This window comes from Microcaecilia unicolor, chromosome 10, assembly GCF_901765095.1.
Source record: "Microcaecilia unicolor chromosome 10, aMicUni1.1, whole genome shotgun sequence".
Taxonomy (NCBI): Eukaryota; Metazoa; Chordata; class Amphibia; order Gymnophiona; family Siphonopidae; genus Microcaecilia; species Microcaecilia unicolor.
In genome coordinates, this window is record NC_044040.1 from 19,217,067 (window position 1) to 19,239,558 (window position 22,492).

The 22,492-nt window shown below is 44.6% G+C and overlaps 1 protein-coding gene across 1 annotated transcript in view; it reads left to right on the forward strand.

The window, feature by feature from the left end:
• Nucleotides 1-22,492, forward strand: part of SND1 (staphylococcal nuclease and tudor domain containing 1) — a 1,412,868-nt gene that overhangs the window by 69,112 nt on the left and 1,321,264 nt on the right. Inside the window, exons 6-9 of the mRNA XM_030217129.1 lie at nucleotides 4,347-4,438; nucleotides 9,964-10,122; nucleotides 16,858-16,964; nucleotides 21,746-21,836. Coding sequence (XP_030072989.1) covers nucleotides 4,347-4,438; nucleotides 9,964-10,122; nucleotides 16,858-16,964; nucleotides 21,746-21,836 — 449 coding nt within the window. The remainder of the gene's footprint in view (nucleotides 1-4,346; nucleotides 4,439-9,963; nucleotides 10,123-16,857; nucleotides 16,965-21,745; nucleotides 21,837-22,492) is intronic.

Genomic DNA, 22,492 nt, shown 5'->3' on the forward strand with positions numbered 1-22,492 from the left:
TTTTGAGATACGGAGACCAGTACTGAACACAATACTCCAGGTGCGGTCGCACCATGGAGCGATACAACGGCATTATAACATCCGCACACCTGGACTCCATACCCTTCCTAATAACACCCAACATTCTATTCGCTTTCCTAGCCGCAGCAGCACACTGAGCAGAAGGTTTCAGCGTATCATCGACGACGACACCCAGATCCCTTTCTTGATCCGTAACTCCTAACGCGGAACCTTGCAAGACGTAGCTATAATTCGGGTTCCTCTTACCCACATGCATCACTTTGCACTTGTCAACATTGAACTTCATCTGCCACTTGCACGCCCATTCTCCCAGTCTCGCAAGGTCCTCCTGTAATCGTTCACATTCCTCCTGCGACTTGACGACCCTGAATAATTTTGTGTCATCGGCGAATTTAATTACCTCACTAGTTATTCCCATCTCTAGGTCATTTATAAATACATTAAAAAGCAACGGACCCAGCACAGACCCCTGCGGGACCCCACTAACTACCCTCCTCCACTGAGAATACTGGCCACGCAATCCTACTCTCTGCTTCCTATCTTTCAACCAGTTCTTAATCCATAATAATACCCTACCTCCGATTCCATGACTCTGCAATTTCTTCAGGAGTCTTTCGTGCGGCACTTTGTCAAACGCCTTCTGAAAATCCAGATATACAATATCAACCGGCTCCCCATTGTCCACATGTTTGCTTACCCCCTCAAAAAAATGCATTAGATTGGTGAGGCAAGACTTCCCTTCACTAAATCCGTGCTGACTTTGTCTCATCAGTCCATGTTTTTGTATATGCTCTGCAATTTTATTCTTAATAATAGCCTCCACCATCTTGCCCGGCACCGACGTCAGACTCACCGGTCTATAATTTCCCGGATCTCCTCTGGAACCTTTCTTAAAAATCGGAGTAACATTGGCTACCCTCCAGTCTTCCGGTATTACACTCGATTTTAGGGACAGATTGCATATTTCTAACAGTAGCTCCGCAAGTTCATTTTTTAGTTCTATTAATACTCTGGGATGAATACCATCAGGTCCCGGTGATTTACTACTCTTCAGCTTGCTGAACTGACCCATTACATCCTCCAAGGTTACAGAGAATTTGTTTAGTTTCTCCGACTCCCCCGCTTCAAATATTCTTTCCGGCACCGGTGTCCCCCCCAAATCCTCCTCGGTGAAGACCGAAGCAAAGAATTCATTTAATTTCTCCGCTACGGCTTTGTCCTCCTTGATCGCCCCTTTAACACCATTTTCGTCCAGCGGCCCAACCGACTCTTTGGCCGGTTTCCTGCTTTTAATGTATCTAAAAAAGTTTTTACTATGTATTTTTGCTTCCAACGCTAATTTCTTCTCAAAGTCCTTTTTTGCCCTCCTTATCTCCGCTTTGCATTTGGCTTGGCATTCCTTATGATCTATCCTGTTACTTTCAGTTGGTTCTCTTCTCCACTTTCTGAAGGATTGTTTTTTGGCTCTAATGATTTCCTTTATCTTACTGTTTAGCCACGCCGGCTGACGTTTAGTCTTTTTTCCCTTTTTTCTAATACGTGGAATATATTTGTCCTGAACCTCCAGGATGGTGTTTTTAAACAGCATCCACGCCTGATGCAAGTTTTTTACTCTGCGAGCTGCTCCTTTCAGTCTTTTTTTCACCATTTTTCTCATTTTGTCGTAATCACCTTTTCTATAGTTAAACGCTAGCGTACTTGATTTCCTAGTTTCACTTCCTTCAATGCCAATATCAAAACCGATCATATTATGATCACTGTTATCAAGCGGCCCTCGTATCGTTACCCCCTGCACTAGATCATGAGCACCACTAAGGACTAAGTCTAGTATTTTTCCTTCTCTTGTCGGCTCCTGAACTAGCTGTTCCATGAAGCTGTCCTTGATTTCATCAAGAAATCTTATGTCCCTTACGTGTACAGATGTTACATTAACCCAGTCTATATGCGGGTAATTGAAATCCCCCATTATTATTGTGTTGCCCAGTTTGTTTGCGTCCCTGATTTCCTTTAACATTTCCGCATCCGTCTGTTCGTCCTGGCCAGGCGGACGGTAGTACACTCCTATCACTATCCTTTTCCCCTTTGCACATGGAATTTCAATCCACAGTGATTCCAAGGAGTGTTTTGCTTCCTGCAGAATTTTCAATCTATTTGATTCAAGGCTCTCGTTAATATACAATGCTACCCCTCCACCAATCCGATTCACCCTATCACTACGATATAATTTGTACCCCGGTATGACAGTGTCCCACTGGTTATCCTCCTTCCACCAGGTCTCAGAGATGCCTATTATATCTAATTTTTCATTTAGTGCAATATATTCTAACTCCCCCATCTTATTTCTTAGGCTCCTGGCATTCGCATATAGACATTTCAAACTATGTTTGTTGTTCCTAAGTACATCATGCTTAGTACTTGACAGTATTAACTGGCAATCTTTTGTCTGATTTTTATTGTTATTTAAAGATACCCGATCTACTACAATCTCTTTTGCAACCTCACTATCAGGATACTCTATCTTCCCTGTTATGGTGATATCTTTGAAAGATACCTTATCCCGAACCATGCTCTTTTGAGCGACTGTCGGCCTTCCCCCCATTTCTAGTTTAAAAGCTGCTCTATCTCCTTCTTAAACGCCGATGCCAGCAGCCTGGTCCCACTCTGGTTAAGATGGAGCCCATCCTTTCGGAATAGGCTCCCCCTTCCCCAGAATGTTGCCCAGTTCCTAACAAATCTAAAGCCCTCCTCCCTGCACCATCGTCTCATCCACGCATTGAGACTCTGGAGCTCTGCCTGTCTCTTGGGCCCTGCGCGTGGCACAGGTAGCATTTCAGAAAATGCTACCCTGGAGGATCTGGATTTCAGCTTTCTACCTAAGAGCCTAAATTTTGCTTCCAGAACCTCTCTCCCACATTTTCCTATGTCATTGGTACCCACATGTACCAAGACAGCGGACTCCTCCCCAGCACTATCTAGAGCTTTGCGTTAGGAAGAAATGCAGCATCTTGCATAGCTGGTACTGCTCAGTGGCTTAGCCACAGCAGGTGGGCCTGGATGGGCCAGGGCCCACCCAATTAGGGCTCAGGCCCACCCAACAGTAGCACACATTTAGCGGTAGCTGGTGGGGATCCCAAGCTCCAACCAGCTGAACAGTTCCACCTGATGGAAATGAAAATGCTACTCTCCACGATACCAGCACTTGCGTATTCGTTTTCAGCGCATGCGTGCTGCAGACTGCCAAGGTGGAAAGAAGCGTTTTCCTGCAGGCTGAGATTTTATTTTGGTGGTGGTTGGGTGGGTGGAGGGGGGGGTGGAAAGAACACTTGGAGGGGCATAATCGAACGCGAACGCCCATTTGTAAAAACGTCCATCTCCGAGAACGGGTCCGTGAAGGGGCGGGCCGAACTGTATTTTCGAAAAAAATGGACGGCCATCTTTTTTTTCGAAAATACATTGGATTAGGGCGTTTTTTGAGCTGGGCGTTTTTGTTTTTTAGCGATAATCGAAACCGAAGCGTCCCTGTTCAAAAATGACCAAATCCAAGGCATTTGGTCGTGGGAGGGGCCAGCATTCGTAGTGCACTGGTCCCCCTGAGATGCCTCTATGCCAGCCTCAAATATCATACCTAGCTCCATGACAGTAGTATGCAGGTCCCCAGAGCAATTTTACTTTAGTTGGTGCTGCGCGGGACCCATGCAGAGAGGAAAAATCGGAAGAAAAAAAAAAACAAGCAAGCTGTCATGGAGCTGGGGATGACATTTGAGGCTGGCTTACAAGTTGGGAAAAAGTGTTTAACATTTGTTTTTTTTTGGCGGGAGGGGGTTAGTGACCACTGGGGGAGTCAGGGGAGGTCATCCCCGGTTCCCTCCGGTGGTCATCTGGTCATTTAGGGCACTTTTTTGGGACCTGTTCGTGAAAAAAACGGGTCCAACAAAAGTGACCTAAATTCTCTCTGAAAACGCCTTTCTTTTTTCCATTATCGGCCGAGCACGCACATCTCTGCTCAGCCGATAACCACGCCTCAGTCCCGCCTTCACCACGCCTCCGACAAGCCCCCGTCAACTTTATGCGTTCCCGCGACGGAGTGCAGTTGGAAACGCCCAAAATCGGCTTTCGATTATACCGATTTGGGCACCCACAAGAGAAAGACGTCCATCTCCCGATTTAGGTCGGAATTTGGGCGTTTTTCTCTTTCGAAAATAAGCCTCTTGGTGCCCACCCACTTCTTGCCTAGGCCCACCCAAAATCTGTTTTCTGGCTACGCCCCTGGCACTGCTGATATTTCTAGCAGATGTATAATTTATGCACATTTCTGTTTGCAACAGCAATCATCGAACACGTGAGAGATGGTAGTGTCGTACGAGCCCTGCTCCTTCCGGACTACTACGTGGTGACCGTTATGCTGTCTGGTATCAAGGTGAGGGTTTAATCTGGTGTCTGTCAAGGCTGTGAGCTGCCCTTTAAAAAAAAATAAAGAATTGAAATTTTTTTATTTACAAGCATAAGCTGTAATTTAGGGTATTGATCAATCAAATTATATGTGTGTGTCAAGAAAAGAAATAGAGAACAAGGAAATAACATAGATTAGCTCTGTAAGTCCACAAAGAAAATCTACTGAAAATAATCAGAGAAAAACAAGAAATATCAGTGGAGTGGAGGAGTGGCCTAGTGGTTAGGGTGGTGGATTTTTGGTCCTGAGGAACTGAGTTCGATTCCCATTTCAGGCACAGGCAGCTCCTTGTGACTCTGGGCAAGTCCCTTAACCCTCCATTGCCCCATGTAAGCCGCATTGAGCCTGCCATGAGTGGGAAAGCGCAGGGTACAAATGTAACAAAAATAAAATAGATACTATTGGAGATTCTACATGGAATGTTGCTACTATTGGAGATTCTACATGGAATGTTGCTACTATTGGACATTCTACATGGAATGTTGCTATTCCACTAGCAACATTCCATGTAGAAGGCTGTGCAGGCTTCTGTTTCTGTGAGTCTGACGTCCTGCACGTATGTGCAGGACGTCAGACTCACAGAAGCAGAAGCCTGTGCGGCCACATTGGTGGAATAGCAACATTCCATGTAGAATCTCAAATAGTAGCAACAGTGGAGGAGTGACCTAGTGGTTAGGGTGCTGGACTTTGGTCCTGGGGAACTGAGGAACTGAGTTCGATTCCCACTTCAGGCACAGGCAGCTCCTTGTGATTCTGGGCAAGTCACTTAACCCTCCATTGCCCCATGTAAGCCGCATTGAGCCTGCCATGAGTGGGAAAGCGCAGGGTACAAATGTAACAAAAATAAAATAGATACTATTGGAGATTCTACATGGAATGTTGCTACTATTGGAGATTCTACATGGAATGTTGCTATTCCACTAGCAACATTCCATGTAGAAGGCTGCGCAGGCTTCTGTTTCTGTGAGTCTGACGTCCTGCACGTCAGACTCACAGAAGCAGAAGCCTGCGCGGCCACATTGGTGATCTGCAAGGGCCGACTTCTACATGGAATGTTGCTAGTGGAATAGCAACATTCCATGTAGAATCTCAAATAGTAGCAACAGTGGAGGAGTGACCTAGTGGTTAGGGTGCTGGACTTTGGTCCTGGGGAACTGAGGAACTGAGTTCGATTCCCACTTCAGGCACAGGCAGCTCCTTGTGACTCTGGGCAAGTCACTTAACCCTCCATTGCCCCATGTAAGCCGCATTGAGCCTGCCATGAGTGGGAAAGCGCAGGGTACAAATGTAACAAAAATAAAATAGATACTATTGGAGATTCTACATGGAATGTTGCTACTATTGGAGATTCTACATGGAATGTTGCTATTCCACTAGCAACATTCCATGTAGAAGGCTGCGCAGGCTTCTGTTTCTGTGAGTCTGACGTCCTGCACGTCAGACTCACAGAAGCAGAAGCCTGCGCGGCCACATTGGTGATCTGCAAGGGCCGACTTCTACATACTGATGATTTTCCAGAAAACCCTCCAGCCGATTAGGCTCAAAAGATTTATCTGTTCTCCAACTCAACCAAATATGTACAAAGAAAATGTAAAAAAGAATCTCCTACCCAGTACGAAAACCACTGGGAACATGAGACAAAAATTGCCTCCTTTTTTTTCCCTTGGGTAACACACTAGGAGGTAACCACACCTTCCACAGCTTATCCTAATTCCTAAAATAGTCTCTAGATCCAGTCCTTGTGAGCTGCCCTTCTGTCCTATACCGTTTTTCTAGTATTAGCCCTTAGGCATGTCCTTTCAAGGATAACGCGGGAGCTTCTGTGGGGGTCTTGCACATTTTTCTCTGAGAAACGCAGATCCTTGATCCTGTCGTCTAGCTCTTTCATTATGAACATTTGTTCAGAAAATATTTCTCCTTGTGACCCCTGAGGGTTGTCATTTGGAAGTCTTAAGTAGAATAGTTGTAAAGCCTGGGGCTGCTGTTTGAATGAAAGGCTGTGTATATTCAAATTTATATACTACATAAATGCTGTATGTTAAGCGTTCTGGACCATAAAAAGCCATTTGCTTAAGCATAACAGTATTACTAGTTTATTATTTGATTTGCGTGTGATCCCGTTCTCTGTGGCTGGCTAGTTCTTTGCTGCAGAGCTTACTGGTGTTTGCCTTATGAAAGTGGTAAATACCAGCCATTGGCTGCGCCGCGCTTGTTGAAACTCTAGCCCAGGGATTCCCGAACCTGTCCTGGGGACCCTACAGCCAATCATATTTTCAGGACGTCCGCAGTGAATATGCATTAGATAAATATGCATGCATTGTCTTCAAGATAATGCAAATTTAATCTTATGCATAATCATTGTAGATGTTCTGGAAACCCAATGAGCTTGTGGGATCCTAAGGACATGTTGAGAAGCTTGGCCCTAGCCAGGGGCTCTATCAGTTTCTATGAAATCTGTCCAGTGAACGAATGCATTAAGAGAATTTATGTAAAAGTTATAATCGCCACCTATCCACTGTTCTCAGCTGGGAATAAATGTACTTACACAATAATAATAATGGAGTGGAGGAGTGGCCTAGTGGTTAGGGTGGTGGACTTTGGTCCTGGGGGAACTGAGGAACTGAGTTCGATTCCCACTTCAGGCACAGGCAGCTCCTTGTGACTCTGGGCAAGTCACTTAACCCTCTATTGCCCCATGTAAGCCGCATTGAGAGCGCAGGGTACAAATGTAACAAAAATAAAATAGACACTATTGGAGATTCTACATGGAATGTTGCTATTCCACTGGCAACATTCCATGTAGAAGTCGGCCCTTGCAGATCACCAATGTGGCCGCGCAGGCTTCTGCTTCTGTCAGTCTGACGACGTCAGACTCACAGAAACAGAAGCCTGCGCAGCCTTCTACATGGAATGTTGCTAGTGGAATAGCAACATTCCATGTAGAATCTCCAACAGTAGCAACATTCCATGTAGAATCTCCAATAGTAGCAACATTCCATGTAGAATCTCCAATAGTATCTATTTTATTTTTGTTACATTTGTACTCCGCGCTTTCCCACTCATGGCAGGCTCAATGCGGCTTACATGGGGCAATGGAGGGTTAAGTGACTTGCCCAGAGTCACAAGGAGCTGCCTGTGCCTGAAGTGGGAATCGAACTCAGTTCCTCAGTTCCCCAGGACCAAAGTCCAGCACCCTAACCACTAGGTCACTCCTCCACTGTTGCTACTATTTGAGATTCTACATGGAATGTTGCTATTCCACTAGCTGAAACCACTTAAATCTCCACACTAACAAATCTTTGGTAAATATAATCACGCTCTTCACAAATCCAAAGACAAGAACTATGTGTAAGCAAACAGTTCATCCAAAAAATAGCTTTCCTGTATTTTCAATTTTTGATTTTTTTGTTTTTTATATATTTATTTATATATATTTTAGGAGCCCTCGGAAGAAACCACTTAAAGGCAACTTCATTGTTTTTTGCCTAGTGGCATAGTCTCTCTTCATTGGGTCATTCCTTTGTTTGACTATTTATGAATGCTGTTGCAAACACTCACTACAAAGTGCTCAAAATATGTGCGTGCTCTAAGTGCAGAATAAATAAACTGAAAACTTTAAACGTAAACTTATCTTAAATTGCGCTACATAAATCTTGCTGTTGGAGTCCACTTAGGCTTCCCCTAAATTGCGCCCGACGCCGCGGGTTTCACTGCTTTCATCAGGGACTCGGGTTAGAATGGCCCGCTTTGAATTCCCAACAGTCTGTGCACGCCGCTATTCCACTAGCAACATTCCATGTAGAAGTTGGCCCTTGCAGATCACCAATGTGGCCGCGCAGGCTTCTGCTTCTGTGAGTCTGACGTCCTGCGGCTTACATGGGGCAAAGGAGTCACAAGGAGCTGCCTGTGCCTGAAGTGGGAATCGAACTCAGTTCCTCAGGACCAAAGTCCACCACCCTAACCACTAGGCCACTCCTCCACTATTGCTACTATTTGAGATTCTACATGGAATGTTGCTATTCCACTAGCAACATTCCATGTAGAAGTCGGCCCTTGCAGATCACCAATGTGGCCGCGCAGGCTTCTGCTTCTGTGAGTCTGACGTCCTGCACGTGCAGGACGTCAGACTCACAGAAACAGAAGCCTGTGCAGCCTTCTACATGGAATTTTGCTAGTGGAATAGCAACATTCCATGTAGAATCTCCAATAGTATCTATTTTATTTTTGTTACATTTGTACCCCGCGCTTTCCCACTCATGGCAGGCTCAATGCGGCTTACATGGGGCAATGGAGGGTTAAGTGACTTGCCCAGAGTCACAAGGAGCTGCCTGTGCCTGAAGTGGGAATTGAACTCAGTTCCTCAGTTCCCCAGGACCAAAGTCCACCACCTAACCACTAGGCCACTCCTCCTACTATTTGAGATTCTACATGGAATGTTGCTATTCCACTAGCAACATTCCATGTAGAAGTCGGCCCTTGCAGATCACCAATGTGGCCGCGCAGGCTTCTGCTTCTGTGAGTGCAGGACGTCAGACTCACAGAAACAGAAGCCTGTGCAGCCTTCTACATGCAATGTTGCTAGTGGAATAGCAACGTTCCATGTAGAATCTCCAATAGTAGCAACATTCCATGTAGAATCTCCAATAGTATCTATTTTATTTTTGTTACATTTGTACCCTGCGCTTTCCCACTCATGGCAGGCTCAATGCGGCTTACATGGGGCAATGGAGGGTTAAGTGACTTGCCCAGAGTCACAGGGAGCTGCCTGTGCCTGAAGTGGGAATCGAACTCAGTTCCTCAGTTCCCCAGGACCAAAGTCCACCACCCAAACCACTAGGCCAGTCCTCCACATTGAGCCTGCAAATAGGTGGGAAAATGTGGGATATAAATGCTACAAATAAATAGTACTACTACTGTTTATCATTTCTATAGCGCTACAAGGCATATGCAGCGCTGTACACCATACACAAAAAAGACAGTCCCTGCTCATAGAGTTTACAAAATCAGGATGTTATCTGCTATCTGAGAATAAAACATAACACAATGTTTTGCAAACCAATTTCATCTCACTACAGCACATGATCCTAATAGGTAATATACATCCTCCTAGGAGGGTTCAAAAGCCTGAACAAAATGTTTTTCAGCTGTTTCAGCCTTACTTGTACTGGTAATTTCGTCCTATAGGTGCTACTTTAGGAAAGGCTCCATTATAGGTTCCAACCACGTGAATTTGCCGCACCAATGGAATTTGCAATGCCCAGGTTCCTTCTAACTAAAGTTAACTAATTGGCTTATAAATCAACACTATACATAAACTTAATATAAAAAGCAACTGTCAACCAGTGTAAAGCTGATGAAATTGGCGTAATATGTTCGTCTGTTACACCCTGTCAGCATATGAGCACCTTAGCTAGTGCTGGAATAAATTGGAGCACATCCCAGTACTTTTCAAAAGCAGCTTACATGTTACTTATTCCTTGCTTATCCTGCAGTGTCCGACTTTCAAAAGGGAAACTGATGGCACAGAAACACCGGAGCCATTTGCTGCCGAGGCCAAGTTCTTCACGGAATCCCGGCTGCTCCAAAGGGATGTTCAGATCATCCTAGAGAGTTGCCACAACCAGAACATACTTGGCACCATTCTTCACCCGGCAAGTGATTCCCCATGGTTGTTTTTTTTTTTTTGGGGGGGGGGGAGGGGCAGGGGAGGTTGTGGTAGGGTGTGGGGGGGGGGGGGAAGGAGTTATCTTAGGCTTTACATTGAGATTTTGAATTGCGGTTTTGAAGTGATTTTTATATTTGTTTTACTGTACAGTCATCCTACTCTCAATTTAAGAAAAATGTGAAAACCCATCTTTTAAAGAGATTTGTTTAAAATGAGTTTGTTAGTTATTTGAGTTTATATTCTTCCCAAGATATTGTCTTTTTTTTTTTTTAACTTATTTTTACCTCAGTTCTGCCAATACCACCTGTTCTCCCGATCCGTTATGTAAATGCAGTCTACGCTACTACTGATCATTTGTATTAAGTGATGGACACCATCAAACTGAAATTCTGTAATCCTCTGTCTTGAACTATGTAAGCCACACTGAACCTACCAAAAGGTGGGAAAATGTGGGATCCAAATGCAATAAATAAATTATTGTAAATTGCTAAGAACTTGGTGGTTTCAGCGGTATAGAAATAACGTATATGGGTTTCTGTATAAATACAGAATGCAGGCAACTAGAGGCTACTTGTCAAAATTTAAGTAGTCTTACCCATTGAACAATAGGCTTCACTGGTACCACCTTCTCTGAGCTACAGAAGAATGACGTCAGCACACTACTACTACTACTACTTAACATTTCTAAAGCGCTACTAGGGTTACGCAGCGCTGTACAATTTAACATGGAAGGACAGTCCCTGCTCAAGGAGCTTACAATCTAAAGACAAGTGTACAATTTAAAAGACAAGTGTAGAGTCCACCTGATAGGGCATACTATATTTCTCGAAAGGTTAGGTGCCAAAAGCAGCATTGAAGAGGTGAGTTTTAAGCAGAGATTTGAAGATGGGTAGGGAGGGGGCTTGGCGTAGGGGTTGAGGAAGATTGTTCCAGGCATAGGATGAGGCAAGGCAGAATGAGCGGAGCCTGGAGTTGGCAGTGGTGGAGAAGGGTACTGAAAGGAGGGATTTGTCCTGTGAGCGGAGATTTCGGGCGGGAACATAGGGGGAGATGAGGGTAGAGAGGTAGTGAGGAGCCGCAGACCGGGTGCATTTGTAGGTAAGGAGGAGAATCTTGAATTGAATGCGGTATCTGATCGGAAGCCAGTGAAGTGACTTGAGGAGAGGGGTGATGTGAGTATATCGGTTCTGGCGGAATATAAGACGTGCGGCAGCGTTCTGAACGGATTGAAGGGGGGATAGATGGCTGAGTGGGAGGCCGGTGAGGAGTAAGTTGCAGTAGTCGAGGCGAGAGGTAATGAGAGCGTGGACGAGAGTTCTGGTGGTGTGCTCAGAGAGGAAAGGGCGAATTTTGCTGATGTTGAAGAGGAAGAAGCGACAGGCACAGTCCCTGCCTTTCACAGTTCTATCACGGGCTGCTCTGCTCCAGATTGAAAATGGTGGTTTCTGAAGTACAGAGATCAGCTAGCTGGATATGTTCCTTCAAGTAGGCTTTGCTGTCATAGGGTTTATTAGTGCTGCCAGTTCAGAAGTTTTAAACGACATTCTCTACACATGCCTTTTCAGTTGCTGGCCCGTTTCAATGGAATAACCCTTTCCATTATTTTGTGGCTTGAATCAGATCTTTTGGTCTGTCAGCCCTTCCAATAATGCTAACTTTTTAAAGTTTATTTTTAATGTGTGTGTGTTTTTTTTTAATGTGTACTTAGGATTTGTTTTATGATTGCACTAGCTGTTGAGCCCGTGAAAACGGGCTACTTTTGGAATGGGGGGGGGGGTTCCGAGCCCCCCCCCCCGGAGTCGCCGCCGCCGCCCCTCCACCCGGCCCGAGCAGCACTGTAAACTTACATCAGCACGCAGCAGCAGGCACATCAGCAAAGCTGCCGTCGGGGCGGGCTTCCTTCTCTGCCTGTGTCCCGCCCTCGTGTGACGTAACGTCGGCGAGGGCGGGACAAAGGCAGAGAAGGAAGCCGGACGGCAGCTTTGCTGATGTGCCTGCTGCTGCGTGCTGATGTAAGTTCACAGTGCTCGGGCCAGATGGAGGGGCGGAGGGGGAGCGGTTCCGACGTCTGCAGCATGCCAGTAGAGACTTCCCTCTCTGTCTCGCCCCCATCATCACGTATTGAAGCGGGGGCGGGGCAGAGAGGGAAGTCTCTACTGCGCATTTGCGAGTGAGTACGGTCACTCGCCGTTTATATGTTTGATTGTGTTTTTCTTCTGTTTTTTTGTGCGGTATATAAATCTTTTAAATAAGACTTGGGTCTAAAACTTATCTGAGGAGGGTGGGAGGCAGTGTTACTGGCTAGTGAGATTTCGTTTACTACTGAATATAAGAAAAATGTCATATTTTGTTTTTATTTGTGATTATTTACATGAAGAAATAAAACTAAAATGTCAATATAGAACTTTTAATTTTCCAACTGAGTGGCTGGTACTGATGGTTTTTCTAAAGAGGTGTGGGGAAACTTGTTCCCCTGTGCCTGTCAATTATCCTGCGAGTGTCAGGTGAAGGAAGTCCGTCTGTCTTTGGCAGATATTTTCATAGGTTGATACTCTTGCGTTGTCAGATTTTTTAACCTTGTTCCTGCCCCAGATGGCTTGTGTTTGCAGGAATCCCTCAGTGCTCCTGACTTGACGGTCAACCCCTTAAATAATTTCTTTCTCTACTTCCTGGGTCACAAGTGTGTACACTTTCCACGAAGCTGCAGATATCTAGTGATCCTAAAGGACATTGATCCTGTATTGCACTGCAACTTACAAAGGCATCAAATTGGCAAAGGTTGCATAACCAACAAAAACATCAGGTGGTTAAAAAAAAATCTTGGAAGCTGATTAAAGCTTTTCATACACTACATTTGCACAGATCAATGCAGTGCTGCTCACTGTTATGTCACCACCTGATGACGATAAGGAATGCCCTCTCGTGGTAAGCAGAGAACTGCAGCTGAAGAAAGCATCTTTGCTCCTGATGGCTTTAAGGTCAGGAGTAGAAAATGACACGGAGATGGGGACGTGCAGGGACAGGGCAGAGTTGATGGGGACAGGCAGAGCCTGCAGGGACAGGGACAAACTTGGTCCCTGTGTCAAAAGCACGGAATAAACTACCGAATACTATAAAAATAACACGTGACTTGACAGACTTCAGGAAATTATTGAAAACGCACTTGTTCTACTACTACTACTTAACATTTCTAGAGCGCTACTAGGGTTACGCAGCGCTGTACAGTTTAACAAAGAAGGACAGTCCCTGCTCAAAGGAGCTTACAATCTAAAGGACGAAATGTCAAGTTGGGGTAGACTAGCTTTCCTGAGTAGAGGTGTAGTGGTTAGGTGCCGAAGGCGACATTGAAGAGGTGGGCTTTGAGCAAGGACTTGAAGATGTCCGAAGAAACTTACAATAAGAATCCTCCTTAACGACTTGATTATGCAATATCTAAATCAATCACGTACTGATCCCTCTGAATTGATTATATTAATCATATTATCATTATTGGTCATTATATTTTACTGCTTTTTATTATGTGCTATGTAAATCTTTCTATAGACATATCTTCCATATTTCTTACATAGTAATATGTTAAATTAGAACAAGCCTCTTACTCTGTTCATAATTATATATTTTGCAATATAATGTAAGCTACATTGAGCCTGCAAATAGGTGGGATAATGTGGGGTACAAATGCAGCAAATAAATACTCTAAAAGCTTGAGACTAGCCTTAAACAGGCTGTTCCCAACTAGATGGAAGAGCATCTATAAAATGCTAATATCAATATGAGAAAATGTAACACATCTTAGAAACCTGGCAACTGAATTCAGTGATAAAAAAAAACTGCAGAAGCGGCTTTTGGATTTAAATGAAGCACTGTTAGATGACATTTGTGCCTTGTCTGCTGACCAGGCTCGTACCATCTGCATCGTCCTTCCATCACGTACCCAGTTGCTCAAGCATCTTACTGTTGCAATAGATTCATCCATTGTTGCTGGCATCGAGGAGCATTTCCAACACTTGTTTGACACTTACTTTCCTTTTCTTCCACTACACCCACATCTGAAAGACAATGCAATTATCTTCCCATATGATGTAAAAACACAGGCAACTGAATCTTTGAGATGGTTGTACCAAAACCAGCTTGAAACGGAAGGCTCAAGTTCATCAACTCGGGATCCTCCACAAGCCACATTAAGAGGCTGTCCGAAAATGCTTTTTTCGGTTTTAGCTGAAACTGCAGTTGAAACTTATTGCCTAGTTTTGGCCAAAGACGAAACTAGAAACGAAAGATTAGTTGTGTGAATGTGAACCAATGAGGCTCATTGGGGATTTTCAGAGCTTGCAGTCAGCAGCCTTCTGCTAGACCCACAGGAGACTAATCCTCCAGTCTCAAGCATAGGCTGACAACTGGGAGAGCCATTTTAACGAGGACTTCTCAACAAGTCTGGCGTGGTTAGGTTCCCAAGTCAATGCTGATGTAGTTAAATATCTTCTGAGACAGGAACTTAAGAGTACCACTTTATGCAGTCGTTTTGGAGTGGAGGAGTGGTCTAGTGGTTAGGGTGGTGGACTCTGGTCCTGGGGAACTGAGGAAATGAGTTTGATTCCCACTTCAGCTACAGGCAGCTCCTTGTGACTCTGGGCAAGTCACTTAACCCTCCATTGCCCCATGTAAGCCGCATTGAGCCTGCCATGAGTGGGAAAGCGCAGGGTACAAATGTAACAAAAATAAAATAGATACTATTGGAGATTCTACATGGAATGTTGCTACTATTGGAGATTCTACATGGAATGTTGCTATTCCATTTGCAACATTCCATGTAGAAGGCTGCGCAGGCTTCTGTTTCTGTGAGTCTGACGTCCTGCACGGCCTGCGCGGCCACATTGGTGATCGATCTGCAAGGGCCGACTTCTACATGGAATGTTGCTTGTGGAATAGCAACATTCCATGTAGATTCTCAAATAGTAGCAACAGTGGAGGAGTGGCCTAGTGGTTAGGGTGGTGGACTTTGGTCCTGAGGAACTGAGTTCGATTCCCACCTCAGGCACAGTCAGCTCCTTGTGACTCTGGGCAAGTCACTTAACCCTCCATTGCCCCATGTAAGCCGCATTGAGCCTGCCATGAGTGGGAAAGCGCGGGGTACAAATGTAACAAAAATAAACATTTTGAAAGCAGAACCAGCATGGGTAGGAGTGACTGGGGATCACTCCTGCCCTGACTACAGCCCTATACTACCAGGGATTGTAAAGATGGGATGGGGGAAGCCAACTCCTGTTCAACAGGTGGGGGGGAGACAAACGGGATTTTTGGCTTCCACTAAAAACACACGGCCAGTTTTGGCCCAAACCGTGATCGTAGCCTTTCAGCCAAAACCGAAACTGGGCAGAAAAAAGCATTTTGGGCCAGTTTCAGCACCGTAACAGAACCCAAAATTCGGTCGGCCTGTAATCTACATTTCCACATCTGTGGAAGAGTTCCCTTCCAAAAGAATGAAAATGGATGTTAGCAGTTTTCTGCACGACTTTTATGGAACAATGCCTCCTTTCAAGGCTATCGTTAATGAATTGGACAGTTATTTATGTTCCAGTGATGCAGACAATATTTTGATTTTTTGGGAAAAACAAGCAAAAGTGCTGGCTAAACCTGGCAAAACTTGCACAGAGGATTATGTGCATTCATGTTACCAATATATCATCTGAGAGGACATTTTCTACTGCAGGAAGGACTGTGGAAGACAGGAGAGCTAGATTGAATCCTGAGATTGTTGATGACTTATGCATATTTTCAAAGCACTTAGCCTTCCAAAGTTCCATAGAAACCGATGGAACTTTGGAAGGCTAAGTGCTTTGAAAATATGCCTGTTAGTCATCCAAGTGCTTAATAGGGCATATTTCTCCCCTGCATAGGGCATACAGAGTAGGGGTTGTATTTTATCCCCCTGGACATTTTAACAGGGTGGATTAAGCTTCCTTGGGATAGAAGTCAGATATTGTTGGGGTTAGTAGGGTGGGGGGGATATTTCAGTTGCTTGTTGTTGTTTTCTATTTGTGATTTATAAACAGTTGTACAGTATATTCCTTTTTATCCATTAATAAAAATATTTGACTATAAAATCATAAGTGTTCGAGGCTTGTGCAGATGAGGACAAGACCCCACAGGGATGGGATGGAGACACACTTTGTCCCCGTGCCATTCTCTAGCCAGGAGGTTACTGATTCTTTTTTTTTTTTGGGGGGGGGGGGGGGGAGCTCTGATGAATGAATGAATGATTTATTTATTTATTATTTTAAACACTTCTAACCTGCCTGTAAACTAGGCCGTTTCCATAAAAACATACGTACCAATGTAAAACAATTAACAGTAATATAACATAAAATACTACTAACATAATCCAAAATATAACATCTCTGATGAATACTGGGAAGCAGGCTGTTATGCAGGTTACTGATTCTTAATTTTGACTGAGACATTTCCTCATTTTGACCAGTTCTTTGGGTGTATAAGGGAGAGAAGACATTTCATACTTAGATCTGGAAAGCCTGATGTCCATCATAAACTTACTTCCACAATCAACAATCTTTTAATTTTTTTTTCCTCAATTTTAAGCCTGTTTAACTTCCGAGTATGGTTGTGATGAATTAAGGCAGAGGCAGAATTGAAACTGGAATGGTGGCATAATGAAGTAGTTAAGTAAAATGTTCTTTATCCTCTTTTATCTTCTATATTCCAGAATGGTAACATCACAGAACTGCTGCTTAAGGAAGGCTTTGCCCGATGTGTAGACTGGTCCATTGCTGTCTACACCCAGGGAGCAGATAAACTACGGGCAGCTGAGAGGTAACAGTACCGGTTTCTCGCCAGACTGTACGGTGTGGGGAAGATGGGGGGGGTGGGGTGGGTAGAGCCATTCCCATCCTCATGGTATAAACATAGTGTTGCAGAAATACAGGTAGTCAGTTTTAATTTTTTAACTGACTACCTGGAGGAGTGGCCTAGTGGTTAGGGTGGTGGACGTTGGTCCTGGGGAACTGAGTTCAATTCCCACTTCAGGCACAGGCAGCTCCTTGTGACTCTGGGCAAGTCACTTAACCCTCCATTGCCCCATGTAAGCTGCATTGAGCCTGCCATGAGTGGGAAAGCGCGGGGTACAAATGTAACAAAAATAAAATAGATACTATTGGAGATTCTACATGGAATGTTGCTACTATTGGAGATTCTACATGGAATGTTGCTATTCCACTAGCAGCATTCCATGTAGAAGGCTGCGCAGGCTTCTGTTTCTTTGAGTCTGATGTGCAGTACGTGCAGGACGTCAGACTCACAGAAGCCTGTGCGGCCACATTGGTGATCTGCAAGGGCCGACTTCTACATGGAATGTTGCTATTTCATGTAGAATCTCAAATAGTAGCAACAGTGGAGGAGTGGCCTAGTGGTTAGGGTGGTGGACTTTGGTCCTGGGGAACTGAGTTCGATTCCCACTTCAGGCACAGACAGCTCCTTGTGACTCTGGGCAAGTCACTTAACCCTCCATTGCCCCATGTAAGCCGCATTGAGCCTGCCATGAGTGGGAAAGCGCGGGGTACAAATGTAACAAAAATAAAATATCTGATGTACAAATTTAAAAATAACAGCATAAAATGCAGTTCACCATAGAGAAGCCTAACTAACTAAAAACAATCACGTCTTTATCCTGAAAGTCAGTTCTCAGTGCGCAACTCTATGGGAATTGAGCTCCCAAGTTTGGGTCTCAGATAGAAATACGCTGAAGAATGTATTACCTCTAAGCCTACAAATGAAAGTGGAGGAAACCGATAGGGTTACCATATGGCTGCAGAAAAAGGAGGACACATTGATCCAGTCCGGGTTTTGCTTCCGTTGAAAGCAATGGGAAGTAAAACCCAGATTGGCTCAATCTGTCCTCCTTTTTCTGGAGCCATATGGTAACCCTAGGACCCGACAATGCGGCCCAGCACGCTTAACATAGTAAGTGACGGCGGATAAAGACCTGAATGGTCCACCCAGTGTGCCCAACAGTCACATTCATTTTCAATTCTAGATTTAAATCAACAATGAATGTGATATCATTTACTTGATCATAGTCTTTCTGGGACATAGACCATAGAAGTCCGCCCGGCTCTGTCCTTATGTTCCAACTAACGGCTCATTTACTAACTTGCGCTTAGGTTTTGTTTTGCATCCCGGAGTTAAGGTGTGTTAAATGGAAAACTGTTGCATTAACTATAAGTGCATAAGCATCGCCATGCTGGGACAGACCAAGGGTCCATCGAGCCCAGCACCCTGTCATTGACAGCGGCCAAAAGAACAAGCAATTTGTCTCACCCATCCTAGAAATACTGTATTATTCCCTCGTCCATTCAATAACATTCTATGGCTTTTTCCTCCAGGAAGCCGTCCAACCCTTTTTTGAAGTTCGCTAAGTTAACCGCCTTAACCACCTTTTCCGGCAGCGAATTCCAGAGTTTAACTGCACGTTGAGTGAAGACAAATTCCTCCGATTCATTTAAAATTTTAATTTTTTAATTTTAATTTTTTTATTTATAGAGACTTTATTGTAAAAACAACAGTACACCATAATAGAACAAGCCATGCAAAAAGAACATGACAGAATACACTTAAAGAATCTCAATACAGATATCAAATTAGGATCCAGTCTCCGTATTTTACTAACCAAAAAATGTTTATGAATTATTGTCCCCACCCAAAGCCCCCCCTTACCTCCCTTCCCCTTTACCAAACACTGCAGCTTCATCACATGCCCCCTTGTCCTAGTAGTTTTGGAAAGCGTAAACAGACGCTCCACATCGACCCGTTCCGTTCCACTCATTATCTTATAGACCTCCATCATATCTCCCCTCAGCCGCCTTTTCTCCAAGCTGCAGAGCCCTAGCCTCTTCAGCCTATCCTGATAGGGAAGTCGTCCCATCCCCTGTATCATCTTTGTCACCCTTCTCTGCACCTTTTCCAATTCCACTATGTCTTTTTTTGAGGTGTTTCTAGTGCTTTGGGAAAGGAGCTGAGTAGCTACTGCAAAACCACGATCACCGGTAATGTGGAATGAGGTTAGCCACCCCTGTGGAGGTTATTGGCATTAACTGTAAGATGTGGTGCCTACCCGTTTCGTGCCCCCTAAGAGGAATTTCTGCATTTGTGCTTAATGTGACGGCATGCACTAATAGTGACATGCTATTAATGTGCATTAACAGCAGCGTTTAACATAGCTTACATAGTAACATAGTAGATGATGGCAGAAAAAGACCTGCATGGTCCATCTAGTCTGCCCAAGATAAACTCATATCTTGAATTTGTACCTGTCTTTTTCAGGGCACAGACCGTATAAGTCTGCCCAGCAGTATTTCCCGCCTCCCAACCACCAGTCCCGTCTCCCATCACCGGCTCTGGTACAGACCGTATAAGTCTGCCCTCCCGTATCCTAGCCTCCCAACCACCAGTCCCTCTTCCCCCCACCTGCTCCGCCACCCAATTTCAGCTAAGCTTCTGAGGATCCATTCCTGCTGCACAGGATTCCTTTATGCATATCCCACGCATGTTTGAATTCCGTTACCGTTTTCATCTCCACCACCTCCCGCGGGAGGGCATTCCAAGCATCCACCACCCTCTCCGTGAAAAAATACTTCCTGACATCTTTTTTGAGTCTGCCCCCCTTCAATCTCATTTCATGTCCTCTCGTTCTACTGCCTTCGCATCTCCAGAAAAGATTTGTTTGCGGATTAATACCTGTCAAGTATTTGAACGTCTGTATCATATCACCCCTGTTCCTCCTTTCCTCCAGGGTATACTTGTTCAGGTCAGCAAGTCTTTGGTCATACGTCTTGTAACGCAGATCCCATACCATTCTCGTAGCTTTTCTTACTTTAGTATTTAGTATTTAGGTGTGGTTGAGCTTACGGATACAGGGAGATGAAGCTTATTCATACCATGTTCCGACACTGCATGCTTCACTCTCACTCCTAACAATGTCTAGGAATAAGCTAACCTCTCTTCACTGGTCAACAGTTGAAGCCAAATGCCTTGTTTTCAGCTGCTTCCCAGTGACTTGGCTTAAAGTCATATTTTCTGGGATTTTAGATAAACAAGTCATGTAAGTGACCTGTCTAACATGAGCCAGTGGCAAATGGGTCTTGAGTTCCTACCTAGTTTTTATTCACAATAGAGTTCTTTAATTGGCAGGCTGCTTACGGTGGGATTGCCTTGTTGTTGAAATAACTTTCCAGTTGGCTCCTGCCATAATAGTTATTTATTAAGATTTATTTTCTGTCTTTTTGAAGGAATTCACTCAAGGTGGTGTACAGTAAGAATAAGTCAAACATATTATATATATATATACATGTATATATATATATCCTACTATATAAATGAAGAGTGACCGACGTGCCATGCATCCGTGGCACGTCACAGGTCTCTCTCGACGACGCCCCCTACAGCGTGAGCCTCCCGACCATGTCGCTCAGAAGAACAGCCAGTGCTTTAATTTAGTTTAAAATGTACCTGGGGCGGTGCAGGGATGCGATGCCTGGGGCCTCCAGTGGTGTTGGGATGAGGTGGGCGGCGGTTCCCATCGTGGAAATTGAAGACGGGAGGAGATTGGGATCGCTGGGGGTTTTGAGGCTTTGTTACAGAGACAGAGGGGGGAAGGCCGAAAGCTTGGGGAGTGTTCTGGGGCTCTGATTGGCCCTGCGTTGGCGTCTGATGTGATGACGTCAGACGCATGTTTCGACGCAGGGTCGGGAAATCCATTCTTTTAAAGGAACCGGCTCCTTTTAAGGAGTAGAGCCGGTTCCGAAGAGAGAAAAGGTCCTCCGTGGGAGCGGAGGATGTGGGAGAAGTGCTCCGGCTCTGTGCACATGGTAGTGCTGCTCCCAAGGTTCTGTTTGTCAGTCACAGCTCTGCGAGGGGGAGAAAAGAGGCGTACACACACACACACTCTCACTCTCTCTCTTTACATTTCAGAAACAAAACAACTTGCCCATTGTAACGGGCTTTATAGCTTGTATACACACACACACACACACACACACACACACACACACACCACACACCACACACCACACACCACACACCACACACCACACACCACACACCACACACCAAGTGGGTTGGTAACTTTGAAATGCAGCAATTACAAATGACCTTTCTGGGCTTCCACTGTTCAGGATCATCTCACTGACACATTACTGCAGATGTAGAGGGGAGAACTGGACTAAGAGTGGGGTTTTGCAAAGTTCCTTTTCAGTGGGTCAGATGAGTTAGAAATGTTTACATTTTCCCCCATGATGAAGTTGATAACTTTCACGCTTGACAGTAAATAAAACCCATCTGTAATCAATATAATACTTACCACTTTTCATAGTGCTGCTGAATATATGTAGTGCTGTACAGTGGTAAGTAACTGCCCCAAAGAGCCTACATTAAGTGAAGATTGAAGAGTGTCAGTGGCTTCTGGCTTCCCTGGTTCTCAACCCATTGCTTTTAGCCAGTAGGCCACTTGCATTCCTCAGTTAAGGCATCTGACTGACTGATCTTTAACAGAAGGTTTTGTTCGTTCCAGATTTTGTAACAACCTTTTCTGCTATGCTCAGGTATGCCAAAGAACGTAAGATAAGGATCTGGAGAGATTATGTGGCTCCAACAGCTAACCTGGACCAGAAGGACAAGCAGTTTGTAGCAAAGGTAAGTGGCTTGTCCAGTGTTGAACCAGGTTGGACGCTGTAGTGTTTCCTGTCTAAAACTGAACGCTTTTAGGAATTGACTTGTAAGTGTGTCTAGTCTATAACCTCTCAGTGGGAACCTCCTTTCAAGAGCTAATAAACACGTGGTGAATGTATAATACTGTATTCCCAGAGGGCCAGAGATGGATTTGCATACCCTCTCTCCTTAGTGTGCACATCTCATGCATATTCATTGTGGATATCTTGGAAACCTGATTGGCTGGGGTTTCCCCCCAGGACAGGGTTTGGGAATCGCTGCATTGGGCTGGTTTGGGGATCAGGGGTTTTCTTGGGAGGATCAGATTGCTCCGACAGTAGGCGGTGATTGCTAATATTGAAAGCCAACTTGTTTAAGAAGGCCTACCCCCCCTGATCCAAATTAACTTCCTACTTTTTGCGACACAGCAAACTATGGACCGTACTAGACCTTTATCACTACCCCCTCTTTATTTCCTTGTTGTTTTGTACTTATATCTGTTACATGGTTATATTGTATTATGTATCTGTATTATTGAACCGGTGTCTACCACTACGATATTCTGTAAGCTACACTGAGCGTGCAACTAAGTGGGATATAAATGTGTTAAATAGATAAATATGGGGACAGTGCGCCAGTAG